Here is a 14,048-nt window from a genome sequence, read left to right as displayed (position 1 = left end):
CATTGCTGGCTCATGGGCATCCTGCTATCCAGCGGGATCCCCAGGTCCCTTTCCCCTCCACTGCTCTCTAATAAGTCATTCCCCAACCTATACTGGAACCTGGGGTTGTTCCTACCCAGAAGCAAGACCCTACACTTTCCCTTGTTATATTTCATTAAATTTTTCCCCGCCCGACTCTCTAGTCTGTCCAGGTCTTGCTGGATGGCAGCACAGCCTTCTAGCATGTCAGCCACTCCTCCCAGCTTGGTGTCATCAGCAAACTTGCTGATAGTACACTCAATTCCCTCATCTAAGTCATTGATGAATATATTAGGAAAATCATGTAAAGCATATAAAGCAGTGCTCACCTCTTCACAGCTAGGAACTTTGTTTTCATTCTCTCTGATTCTGTCCCACAGGATGGACTCTTGTTTCCATGCCATGCTTTCCAAGATCTGCTCTTCAATATGGTTCAGGTGTTTTACTACTTCCCGACACAGGCCATCCTCTGCTCTAATGAAAACCTCGATTACCTGTAAGGTGCATAATTATGATTAACATAAGGTACTGGGTTAATCTGTTTCTCCTCACAGAAAGCTCTAACTCTCCATTTTCAAGGAACAAGAGACAGACCATCACCAATATCAAGGCTGCATTACTTGGACTCAATCACATGTTGTCTTGCAGTTTTACCAGAAGACACTTACTTGTCTCTTCCTAAACAAACACGTCAAGCACTGCTGCAGAAGAGCTGCAACAGCTCGTGATAAAGTGCTAATGGGCTAGTTACTATTGCGATACTTGGATACTGCTCCTGTGTAAAACTGCTGCCAGTAATTTGATTTATAAATGCCCAAGACACACCCCAGAAGGACAGACTCTTGGGTAATGTATCTTCAACACAAAAAGGGGCAAAGCGAAGGAAAGGTTAATGGGTAAGGTAACAGCTAGGTAAGGAGATCACTTAACAAGAGTCAATAGCATGCACATGACTCGATAAGCATTTCTAGCTCTCAAACAAATGCTTTACCTTATAAAAATGATAAACTGGAATGTCAAATATTTCAGTGATACAAGGGAAGTTTCCAGGTGGTTTGTATGTGAAGGTAATTATCTCAAGGCAACACGCCAGCAGAGATCTGTGAAACACGTCTTGCTCCAGTATCGCCTGCAAGGGAATTGCAAATTGTAACACCTAACTTGCCATTAACTACAGAACAATAAAAGGCTTTCTGTTCTGCCTCAACAGAAAGATTTGATAATTCTAAAAAGAGACGTTATTTTGCAAGAGACAGGACAGAATCTAAAATGAGTCATCTTTACTCATTAAAGATTTCATATATTTCCGTGTTTGCAAACACATGATTTCTTGTACGCTTTTAAAAAATGAAGTTAAATTTGATTAGTTTTCCTTACAGACAAGTCAGTGTCTCCCAGTCTCCTCTTCTCTTGCTCAATGACTGACTCTAAGACCTTGTAGTACAGCACCTCAGCATGACGAAAATGCTTACTAGCAACATCTGCAGGAATTGTAAATAGAAACAATATTGGGGAATGCAATAAAAGAATTATATTCTTTATCTTAAGCTATAGAGATACAACAGTTGAGCAGTTTGTGCGGATTGCTGTGCTGCAATACTTCCAGGACTACACCAGTTAATTTAAAGCACCCTCCCCTACACTGCCCTGACTTGCAGATGCAGCCCAGAGTAACTTACTACTGAACCCAGATTTTGAGAAGAACACCATATATGAGAATAGGAAAATACAGTGGAAGCTACACCTGTGTGGATCCAACCTGCATGGTGCAACAGAAAACACTGAAGCAACCAGGCTGACAAGAACAAAGTAAGACTCTTATTACGAAACAAGGTCAACAGCATCTTCCTTATTTTCCATCCATCTTCATGCACTTCACAAATAATACTTCGTATTTATACTGGCAGGATTTTAATATCTGGACTAATCCATCCTTGCATGCAAGCCAAAACTGCTGTAAGGTTTTTAAAGGGTACAGTCAGCCAGATTCTTACTGTCACAGAAATCCCTGGCATTGGTATTATTCTTATATCTGAGAGAACAAGCAGTGCCCTTAACAGCGATTTTTCATTTCGCTTTTGTAGAACTGAAAGTATCAACAAATTCAAAAGAATACAGGAAAAGACAAAAGTGATAAACAAGTACACTTGTGCTAAAGCATAACCTGTCATTTCCTTGTAAGAGATCAATGGGTTTACAGGCATTTTGATTTGTATCTGTGTAAGTAAAATGTTTCCCACCTTTGGAAAAATTACTGAATTCTCCTTCAGACTGCACGCTCTGGCAATACGCTTCATGCATTTCTTTTACTCTGTTTGCAATAGATTGAGAAGGATCTCTGGAACATGTCCTGAAAATAAAAGCAAAACATTTTCAACATACTATTTCTGCTAAGATGAAAAAAAAAAATCTACAACTATTTTTATAACATGATGAAAGCATGAAACTGGAAATACAGTGCATAGCAATGCAAATACACCCACATGTGCCAAACGTTTATGTACTGTGAAATGTCCACAGCACATTAGTAGTAGTATTGTTATTGCTATTGTTATAATTATTTACATTGTACTAAATATACACATCTTCTGATCAGCGATAAATATTTAAACAGCATTCTCCTCGCGATACAAAAATCGTTTTAAAATATATTGTACCTGAAGCAACAGTTTATCTACATGGATAAAAAAATCTATTCTGCCTCTCCTACAGCATGGGCTGATTTACTGTGTTGTGAGATTTGCTAAGCAGAAAATAGAAAAGTTTTGAAAATTTTGTGTTAGCAGTGCTGTTAGAGAAGCCTGGAACTGCTGGGTGTTAAGTATTGTCTGTTCTTACTGCCATCAATCTTTTATGGACAAATGTGTCTAAAAAAAGAGAACAGAATCTTCTGAAACTTAAATGTATCTCTGCGTCCTGTTTTACTCCAGAACCTTTTAAGACTGACTCACATTTTAAATACTACTGCTTAGCATTAACATTTGTTATTAAATTATTTAACAAACAGAATTATCTGTCCAGCTAAACATTAAACTTACCTGAGTATTTGCTCCAGGTTTTCACTGGGGGCATTTTTGAGCCCTGCCAGCATCGTATGAAGGCGGCTCAAGCTGTATGTTGCTATGGAAACGGGTGTCACATACGGGTTGCTCTCTTTAATGTACTTGCGGCCAGTAAGCGGGGTTGTAATCCTAAGTGATTTGGACTAAAAAGACAAAAGATTAAGCCTGTAACTGTGCCCCGTTATAAATCTTAGCTACAAGTCATAACCTAGAGGTGTCAGTCTGTAGAATATTTACCCTGTGTTATAGCACAGGCCCAGAAAAAACGGCTACAGATCCCCTGGCTCAGGGAGGAGCCAGCAGCGAGTCAGTGTTTGTGTCAAGCAGGGCTGGACAAGCATCTGAACAGAGTGGATGTGACCTCCCACCGAAACGCAGACACTGGGAGTGAAGCGTGAAACGACGAGGCCGATCCACAGGCACCCAAAAACCCCAGCACCCCTCCTGCCCCCGAGCACCAGCAGCAGCTGTAGCTCCTAAGAAACGTGTGCTGCGCCGGGTTTCCTTTCTGCAGGTTTAACTCTCACCATGAACAGTCCTCTGGAATCTAACAATTAGCATTTTAATTCACTTGCATCAGATCAAACCATCACATCAAAAATAACATCATGGATGTTCCTTCCATTAGTGTACAGCAAAACACGTCTAATTGTCTAACCACACAACTGCTTAACCGAGAAACATTTTCCTTGTTTTAATGAATACATCATACTTTGCAGTCTTGCCACCATGAAGTCTAGTTCCCTGTGATCTAACTGTGCTAATACAGCTTAAATCTTTCTTTATTTGCCTGTCCTGTATCCTTCCTCGTTTTAAGGTATCTTTTCCATCTTCAGGAACGTTCTGATACTCTGCAATCACAGCTGTATGTGTCTGCATTTGAAGCCAGTGCTTGTTTTTCAAAAGCTCCAGTTACACAAGGCCCCTGATAATTTCCCAGGTCTTCCCTGTACTGTTCTGGAACACATCATGTTCTTTATCCTCCCAAAGGCCGTATTCTACGCTACTTTATTAGTCACATATAAAGACATCCCTGTGTATCATGGGTTTAGGGAAGCAATGTGAAAACCGTTCCCTAGTGATTTGACTAAAGCTGTAAACAGATGTGACATGAACACCTGAAGCATGTCTGTTGGAAGGGATTAGAGAGAAAGCACGGAGCAAAGTGCTGAGCAAACAAAACCCTCTGCACATGGGACTGAGCTGTGAGGAAAGGGGGGGTTGGACAGGCAGGTCCAGAGGGCCCCAACGGCTGCGGGACAATTCAAACACCCACAGAGAAAGAACCGCCTGTCTTGCTGGGCTTGAAAATCTTCACCCCGAGATTTACCTCTTTAGGTAATTATCTAAATATTCTTTACACTGGATTTAAACAAAGAAAACCCAAATGTGTGGAGAAATTCTGCCCCAAAACCCCACAAGTAAACAGTATGTCCAATCAATTGCAAAATCTAACTCAGCTATGCTGTGTATGCTCTCAGGTCACCCTGAACAATGAAGATGGTAATTTTTAGAAGCCGCTTCCCTTCATCAGACACAGACACAGTCCACTTACTCACCGTATCAAACCAGCAACACAGACCAGGTCATGCTCACCTTGTCAAAGTGCTGCTGCAAGTTATGTTTCACTTGCACTCTTTCGGCTGTTTCCATTCCTGAAGTTGTATTCAAGCACCTTGCAAGAGTTCCAATTTCTTCATCTGCATCCTCCCCGAGAAATATTCGCTCATCAAGATTTCCTACTGACAAAACATACTCCTCGTAGGCCTTGTTGATGGCTTTGCTACAGCAGAAAGGAAAAGAGAGATACAGGCTCCTACTTGGCTGGGAACTCCTCAAAACTTACACAGCATCACATCATCATAAACTACGGTGACCATTTTCATACCATGGAAAAGAAAGGAAGTCCTATTCATAAGCATCTCTAGGTTTATAAAGAAAAAAATACCACCAAGCCTTATTTTTCCCTCCCACTTCCCACTCATTCAATGTGCTCCCATATCTTTCTTGTGTATATAACTCTGAGTAAGATACAAATAAAAATTGAAGAAACAGCGAAACATAAAAATAAAAGCAGACATCAAGTAACGGCACCCTGAAGAATCATTCCTCTTTCAAATAAGCCTCAGATCAGACTGTACCACCTCAAAGAACAGGAACTGAAACACGGTGTAACGTATAAACATTGCTGTTAAGATAGAGAAAATAATGCGAGTGCAACTGAGTTACGAGGGGATACTAATGCAAACCAAACCACCACCACAGCGACTCACAAGCTATCTCCGAAGTTCCCAGGATCTAGAAATCCAGTCAGATTTTCATCTTTTCCTTTTAAAAGCTGCAATACAGTTAAGACAAAGGATGGACATTTCAGTTCCTAAAAAGGTTTTGAATATAACGAGCAAGCAGAAATTTTTCTACATTACAAATTTACTGACCAACCTTCTTGTCAAAAAGCTTCCGAATATATGGCTTCCAAAAATGTTCCTTTATACCCTTCGCTTCTAAAACTAATCCATAATGTAACGAACAGAGTTTCTCAATGATGCAGGGGGGATCAGGTGATACTTTATAATCCTTACTATGAAAGTCTTCAGGTAGACCTACAATTAAGAATATCATATGGTTTAATTTTCCAAATCCGCATCTTCTTATGAAACTTCAATTCTATGCTGTGTAGTCTAGGTAGAATGAAACTAAAATGGTAAACTAATTATTTCCCTTGAAAAAATTATTAATTATATAATGCTCATGCGATAATGTTATCAAAAGTTGATTTTGAATCAGAGATTTAACATTAGAAACTGAATGATACAAATAAAGTATCGGTTCCATCTGAAAACGGATCACTGTCTGTGAGGAAAATCGACATGAATTATTGTTACTGCTATTGTTATTATTACTTCCATTGCAGTAAATACACACATCTTCTGACCAGAAGATGCTGTTCACATCCAAACTACTGCCAAGCAAATGCCGATGCTGTACAGCCCTGAAAATGAAGTCTGGAAAGAATTACATGAGAAATTCAGTGGAAACTTCTCACTGTTCTTTTGCACTTGTGATTCTCAAGCGAGCCCACATTTCCGTTCTCTCCAGAAAGAGAACAGCAGCGACTCAGAAACAAGCGAGAAACACTGGAGGTGTCTGAGCTCGGGACCCTCCCAAACCCCAGCGCACGGGAACTCTCCAGCCTGACCGTGCCCAGGAACCTTCGCGTCATTACGTGCTCTTTCACTGACACTAAAACGTCATTAACTCAAATTTTTACTCTGGAACTTCCTTCAATGGTATTTCCACAGTACATTACATTATTGACTCACTGTACTACTGACAACGTTCAGCAGTCCGTAATTACATACCACAGTAATAAAAACCCAACTCTGTAGCCAGATACAGAAAACAGGAACTCCCCCACATTTCAAATCAGTATTATTCACCTTATTCTCTACCACACAGACTCACACTTAATTCAGAAGCCTTAGAAGTTCTTGCAGACTCTGGATAAAGACAGAGAGAGTTCTTCACTACGTACCTTTAAAATTAGGATTCAGAAGCTCTTTACGGTTCGGACACTGGAGAGCGTTCCCATACACCAGGTCCAAAGCACACAACAACAGATGGTAGGAGTTGACCAAGTCGTCACTGATCATGGGAAAATTACCTTCGATATTAGAAAGACACAAGACATTAATTAAAACTGTGATAGCTTTAAAATTCTTTTAACCAAGAAACTGTTGATATTTGTATTACAACCAATGACGGATTCTTGGAAACACTAATAAATTTAACTTTACACCTCTTGTGATTTACAAAAGTTAATGTGTATCTCTGACCTGGTTTACGAAGTAGCTTTATTTCATATACCCCTTAAGTATATTTTATTTATCATCTTGCTGTAGAAAAGAATCACTGAAACTAATTCATTCTTTATACCTTTCGTAAAGATTATAATCAGGTTTGTTATTCTGAACTCATTTAAGTTTTAGGACGTTCCTTTAGAGGAATGGCCATAGCTAAAAACAGTCTTATAAAATTAACTATGCCATTAATTAATACTATAAATTGCAATTCCATGGATTTATATGCACAGCATGATTCTCTATCACTCTTTCACAGAATCATAGAATCACAGAATCATTATGGTTGAAAGGACCTCCAGGGTCATCAAGTCCAACCTTTTTCCCAGCATATTTCAATTATTTCAATTATTATTATTTCAATTATTAATAATTCTTTTGCTGTTTTGTTTTTTTTTTTTTTTTAAGGTAAGCTCTGAACCACTTAGCTGAGCCCACTGTGAAGAACAGGTCCTGGAAAAAATCTATCATACAGTAATAAACTCACTTAGAACACATCAAAATGTATATATGACTACAATTTTTTTCTAAATTATGCTGTTACTTTTCTACCAGTAAGGTAATAGTTTCTTCAAATTTGTATTCGATTTTGTGATCCCACGTTTGTTGAAATAAAAATATTTTCAATACAGATAATTTGAGCTATGTAAAATAATCCAGCCTACATGAACTTTCAATTAACTGTACACATTTATCAGTTATTTCCAAATGATTAAAGGTTCATAGCAAAGCAATGGAAGTCCAAAATAAAACATTAATCAATAAAATCTTAAAGAAATGTCTCGTAACATAGGTTCACTTTCATAATCATGAAGTCTAGCATGGCAATCGCTACTGTCAGCACAGTTATAGACAAAACTAACTTTACAGTACCACCGGTTTCATATACAAATGATTTGTCGATGACATTTAAAACAATAGTTTATGCTCCCTTTTACAGCCTAGTAGCAGATAATAAAATAATAAAAATATTTATCTCAGTGCAGCACCAATCTATTTTTTTTCATTTCCACTTAAAAGAAAGAAAAAAGTTAGGACAGAGAATTTAAAGATAAATTCTTACAGTAGTAGGCAGAAAATGCAGTGTCACTGCACAAAGCTGCTCTCTTACTTGGTGGCAATACCCAAGGCAGGAACAGGCCCCGCACTTTCTGCATTTGTGAAACCGAACACAATGATCTTCGGGCTTGCAGAAATATCACAGAGACAAGCCTGAACTTGCCACTGATGTGCGGTTGCCACGATAAGGATTACTGCCAGCCCCGAAACACCATGAACAAAACTTAACATGAATGCTTAATGCCTTAAATAGCCAACATTTGATTTCCATTTTTGTGCTGCCACGCGCTCATAGATTTCCCACTAGTCACCAATTTTACAGTTCATGATTACCGTAATTTTTCCTTCTTCTTGTAAAATTTAATTGGTTGTGTTATCAACATGGTATTCTCTACTAGGTTAGTCTGTATGTCTGAAACTCCTCCCCAGTTATCATGTATTTAATTGACGATGTAGTCAAACACACTAACCAATAGTTTAGCAATGGGAAGACTCACAAAGTCCCTTTGCACTTTGTCAACTGTCCAATCTACCCACAGAAGTGGGAATTTTATAGAATGGAAAAGAAAAATCTGGGATTTTTCAGACTGATTACCTACTGCCTCAGCTGCCTCGCTGTGCTAAAGCAGCGCAGTTCTGACTGACTGGAAGCAAAGTGCAGAGCTAACTCTGCTCTGCACTCAGTGGAATATGAACAGGTATTTCATACTACTTGAGAGAGCTCTTCTGAACTGGAAAAAACAAATTAAAAAGATGGAAATCATACTGTGTTTCCAGGTTGCAAGCAACACACTTGTTTAGGAAAGATTTCTCCCTGCCAAAGAAGTGGAATTTGCAGCCTGTTGGAAAAAGGCATCTGCTTCCTGAGACACAGCACCTGTGCGGTGTCACGCCCTGCCTGACCCTGTGCACGGACGTGACGGGGAGAGCCCAGTAATGCTTCCAAAAGGGAGCTGCTGGCAGCCCTCTGCTGCGTGGCACAGGATGGGAAGAAAGGCTAATCTTTACTGAACAAAATTAGTGCCAGATAGTTCAACGTTGTGACAGCTTACTCTGTCCTACCTTCAAAAGCAGCCAGTTAAGGAAATCACAGCACATGGCAGGAACCTTTGCACGGATTCACTTTTAACTGTAAAAAATCCACCTCAACACACAGCCCAAAACCAACATAAGGTTCCTTTTATCCCTTTTCTTGTAGAAATTAAACTATTAGTTTTCTTCTACTGGAAGTTATCTTCTGAAGAAAATACAAAACGTCTCTGGAAATTATCAGTGGACCTGAATCTGCAAAGATGTTCTTTCAGTGAGGAATATAAATGTTGCCTTTAGTGTCCTCAGAACGCTCTCTGACTCACACACAACTCCTGGGGAACACTCATCCAAGCGGTACTTGAACAAAGCCCCAGGTATGCAGAAACTCTTTTAAGGCGCAGGTTTGATGAGGAGAGACTTTAGACTATATGTGACACGACTCAACAATTTATTCCTACAGCAAGGTTTTAATCCTGTTCCCTCCTGCGGCTTTTTCTCCCATCAGTCATTACCAAGAAAAACTGCTGAACACTGCTACTATTCTTGGGAGCTTTAAGGCTGCTCTCAAAACAAACGTTATATTCTTACTAGCTTTAAGACTGCTCTTAGTATAAAGGTTATATATACACTGCAATATTTTGTCTGTGCATTGCATCACTTCTACAGAGGCATATTGACAGAGGATCCCCTTATGTGCTGTAAAGGAACCTGAGCCTTCCAGCCAGCCAGCCGTTCACAGCCAGGCTGCCACGTCCAACAGGCAAGAGAAAATCCCCCTCGCAAGACAGGCATATGCACACCTGCTCAGCAATGCAGGTGCTCATTTGACACAGTTGCTGTGTGCAGCAACAAGGCTGCCAAAGCAATTAGAATGCTATCTGTGATACTAGCCTGAAAGTATTCACACCTAGAATTTTATGATAAATGTTAACTAGAAAATATTATGTACAAAAATGCATTAAATATTTTTATTGTTGCTGAAAACTCAGGAGCAATTTAAATATTATTTGTTCCCAGTAAACCTACATATACACCTTATGTTAATTACAACATCATCTAAATATGAATTCACTAAAATTCTAAGCATAAATCTCCACTGCACCGGTAACTTTGTAAAAATATTCCACACAAAAGCTACTAAATTACTTGGACAAATAGCTCACCTTAGATGTGTGGTAAAACATACTGCTGGGGAAATTAAGACAGTAAACACTCCATCACGCTGTTCTGAGGAAGGCCCTTCTCCAAAGGTGTTTCTGAATTCCACGTTAAATTATTGATATAAGATAATGACTCACAAAAATAGGTTTGCCATATTTCATCCCTTTCGTATCTCTTACCTTTTGCATGAACAAACAGCACCCAACAAAACTGGAAAACTTCGCTCACGGTACACGGGTGTCGTCTTTTAGGGAAAAATACAGCAAGAAGAGACCCAATAAGCTCAATGAACTAAGACTGACAGAACACCATAAAACATTCAATCGTTCCAAAAGAAAAACTATCATGCGGCCACACTCTTAAACCCCTCCCACAAAAACCCGTCCGAAGGTACGAAGGCCAGTCGCACACTGGCTCAGAGCAGTCGCAAGCAGGGCCCCAGTCTCAGCCTGACTGAAACGACTCAAATGCCATCAGAGCAGCCCAAGAGCAGGTTCCACTAGAAACATGACTTTCACAACTGTGTGTTCACAAATCCAGCTACGTACTAATGTAAAGCACTTTGTATAGGATTTTATATAGCACACAGAATTATGAAATACATTAAATGTTTATCAGAAGCAAGTTCCTCTGCTGGTCTTTGTTTAAAATGCTTTCAGATAAGATGTAATTCATTCATGAGGCCTCTTTTAAAATCAGAAGGTTTGCAGCTATTGAGGATTTGTTATTCCTAAATCCTGCCGCCTATAGGATACCGGACAGTTTTCCTAAATCTCCTTCTTACTTTCACATTTCCAGGTACTAAGTTCGGTTTGTGTTCTTGGTAACATAGAAATCGACAAAGTATGGACTCATCCAATTTGTTTTACTTCTGCCAGCCAATAAAAAAAAACAAACATGAAACAAAAAACCCCCTAAGAAATAGGCTGTAAATATGCGAAAAAGTTTTAAAAACTGAACCAAACAAAAACCTAAAAGCAACCAAACAATAGCACTTCACAGCAGTGAGGGTGAAAGAAATAATGATTGGATATAAATCAATCTCTACAAACCATGAGGAGAAATCACAAGCCATGCTAAGTGCTGGCACAAACAGAATAACCAGGAAAAAAAGCGTTTGATTTTCACAGCACTCCTACCACGAACAGTAACAAAGAAACAAGGTTTCTACTATAAAGTAAAATATTCAGAAGATCTGCATCTATAAAGAAAACCATGGGAATTACCAGGCAGTGAAACAGGCCCAGCTGTTCTATGAGCTACTGCGGCTACACGGAGCAGACAACGATTAAATTCTTCCAGCCTTTCCCATCTTAGAAATACCAACATTTCTCCTGTCTACAGGCTAATTTTCATCTCTCCCCTTTCCCCTGATGCCCAAATCACAGCAGCATAGCAGCTCTGGGATTTCCTGCACGCTGTCAGATCTGACAAACTGAAAAAAAGGTTCAAAAATTTCTGGGAGCCAGGGCAGACAGACCAACTCCAGTATCATCACGAACTGCCATGAAAATGCAGTCAAAAACACAACTTAAACAACTAAGCAACTTCATTATATTTTTGTAACAGCAATGTTCTAAATTCAGTCTACAAACAGAAACATACCTCTGTTTTCTTCCTCTCTGCTGACGAGGTTGATCCTCTTGAGGATATCGGAAAATGTCCTGAAAAATGGGCTCATACTTCTTAAAAATTACTGCAGAAACTGTAAAGTTTCTCTCTAATCTCTCAGTTCGTTCTCTGAATTGGGAGGGTAAATTTGCCATGTCTTCCCACTTCTTCATCTTGTTAAAAAACTCGATCAAGCTGAAAATACCAAATGGGTTAGACCTGAAAGGATTTTTTGTTTTTCAGAAATACACTATACATATAAATACACTATACAACATAAACGCAATTTTGACTTCCCAAACAACTGAAAAAACGGAAATATTGCAAACCTGACAACATACTCGGAGCCAGTCCTTCACCCATGAAGAAAGATAAGCTCAGACAGGTCACAAAATGTTTTTATATCCTCAGTCAGTGACAACCTTAACCATGTATTTGCATTTCTGGCTTTTCCTCACAAAGACACAATCAGCTCCAACAGTCAGATTACTCTAAAAATCATATTTTCCTCATTTTTTCTGAATAATTTATTAACTTACATGAAACAAACTTTGAGTCTGTTTCTCTTTGCTAATGATTCTACAAGGTATGAAAAAAATTGTAAGTTTCAGTAAATTTCATTTCATAAATTTAGCCTTTGCTCATTTTTCACTCCTTTACCTACACTCACTTTTTAGTGTTATTAAATAAATCTTTGATAGCCCAGATTACAGAAACAATTTATTCACTTTCAATTCCCTGAATTTCTGGATTTGAAAAAAAAAAAAAAGGTTTTAAGGAACCAGTTTTCTTTGTTTAAATCAATAGCAATGTTCCAATAATAAAGGAGATGATGAGAAAAAAGTGCGTAGGAGCATTTTTTCCTCCCCCGCCAATCTACTAGACTGTTACGACACAATCAGATTGCTAATAAACAAAGTTAATTATTTCAGGAAGTCTTTTCTTTTACTGCTTTATAGACATGAACATTTGATACAACTTTGTTTATCAGATTCTGGTCTCTTCAGTTTCATAAAGCAAGAAGATATGGAAAGTACAGCCCTCTTCCCCAAAAGAAAAAAGATAAATTGTGCCAATATTTTCATAGGCAATTAAAACCAGTTTCTCATATGAGAAGTTTGCACTTTGCACACTCTTCAAAACTAGACCATACTTCAGAGACTGGTTTCTTTCTCCTTTGGGAGAGGAAAGACAATCTCTGATTTTGAAAACCGGTGTTTCTACAACATAGTAGTGGCCAAATAGAACTATCCTACTTCTGCGGTCATGAGCTACAACACAAAGATACCAGTGACATAAATTTCATCTTTAAAAGCAGGAAACAAGAAAAGACGTTTAGCCTTGTTCTCCACACTTCACAAGCTGCTAAGCAGTCTTTGAGGTCTTGCAAGCGTTTATAAATCAGCAAAAAGAAAAGTCACCTTTGTTCTGAACAGCGCAGAATTCTGGTTAAAGACACGTAATTTCCCTCAGCCGTCCCTCTGCTCACAGTTGGAACTGCTTTTCTGCAAGCCACGTACAAGGCACATGCCAGCCAGTGCAGATCATTCCCCTGTGAATTAAAACATCAGGCACTGAAAAGAAAACCGTATTTCTCAGCTATGGACACAGCATCAGGAGAAAGGACAGATCTGTGTCCTAAACAAAGTTCAACCAGTGACAAAGTTGCTTCATTGTTTTGAAGTTCTGTTGAACTACTTTGTGTTTTTAACTGTAAGAAAAACACACTTAATACTGCACTGTGCCAAAACTAAGATTACATACCTACTAGCTACCTTTATTAATTTCATACTTGACCTAAAGTTCGACAATCTATTTTTAGTGTTGCTCTTCTGTAATAACATCTGGTACTGCCTTGGGGTTAAAGAAAATAAAAGCTCCAGTTCCTCACTATCAGAGCATTCTTCTGCCCTGAACAGAAAAACACGGGTTCTTTCTTTCTCCGGATTACACAACAGAGCAATTACTAAATGCGGTAACCAAAGACAGACATTAATTCCAGTGAAAACCTGTCAAAGCTTATTCTCTCTCTTTGCTTTAAGAATGATGTTTTGACGGGAAAAGGACAGTAAAAAAAGGGGGCACACCGCACTGAGTTCGATGCTGTGGGTTTCTGGGGCCCCGTGCTACCACACAGATCTTCGGGGAAACGTCAAGTTTCTCCTTCCCACCTCCCCGGCCCGTCACTGGTGGCACCAGCGGGGGTTGTGTCTGTGTGCCCGTGTGTCTGTCTGTGCCTCCCACA

At 39.1% G+C, this 14,048-nt stretch overlaps 1 protein-coding gene across 1 annotated transcript; it reads right to left on the bottom strand.

Moving 5' to 3' along the window:
• Window positions 1-347: 347 nt before the first annotated feature.
• On the bottom strand, window positions 348-13,355 carry LOC104267932 (retinoblastoma-like protein 2; the record flags this gene model as incomplete). The annotated part of the gene is made up of 11 exons (XM_009869814.1): window positions 348-512; window positions 1,010-1,147; window positions 1,396-1,499; window positions 2,259-2,368; window positions 3,057-3,223; window positions 4,677-4,863; window positions 5,354-5,418; window positions 5,523-5,683; window positions 10,372-10,436; window positions 11,798-11,998; window positions 13,225-13,355. Coding segments are annotated over 11 exons (1,494 nt in total), but the record flags the coding sequence as incomplete, so codon positions are not given.
• Window positions 13,356-14,048: the final 693 nt, after the last annotated feature.

This window comes from Apaloderma vittatum, unplaced genomic scaffold (assembly GCF_000703405.1).
Source record: "Apaloderma vittatum isolate BGI_N311 unplaced genomic scaffold, ASM70340v1 scaffold11970, whole genome shotgun sequence".
Lineage (NCBI taxonomy): Eukaryota > Metazoa > Chordata > Aves > Trogoniformes > Trogonidae > Apaloderma > Apaloderma vittatum.
This window is presented reverse-complemented; position numbering and strand designations above follow the sequence as displayed.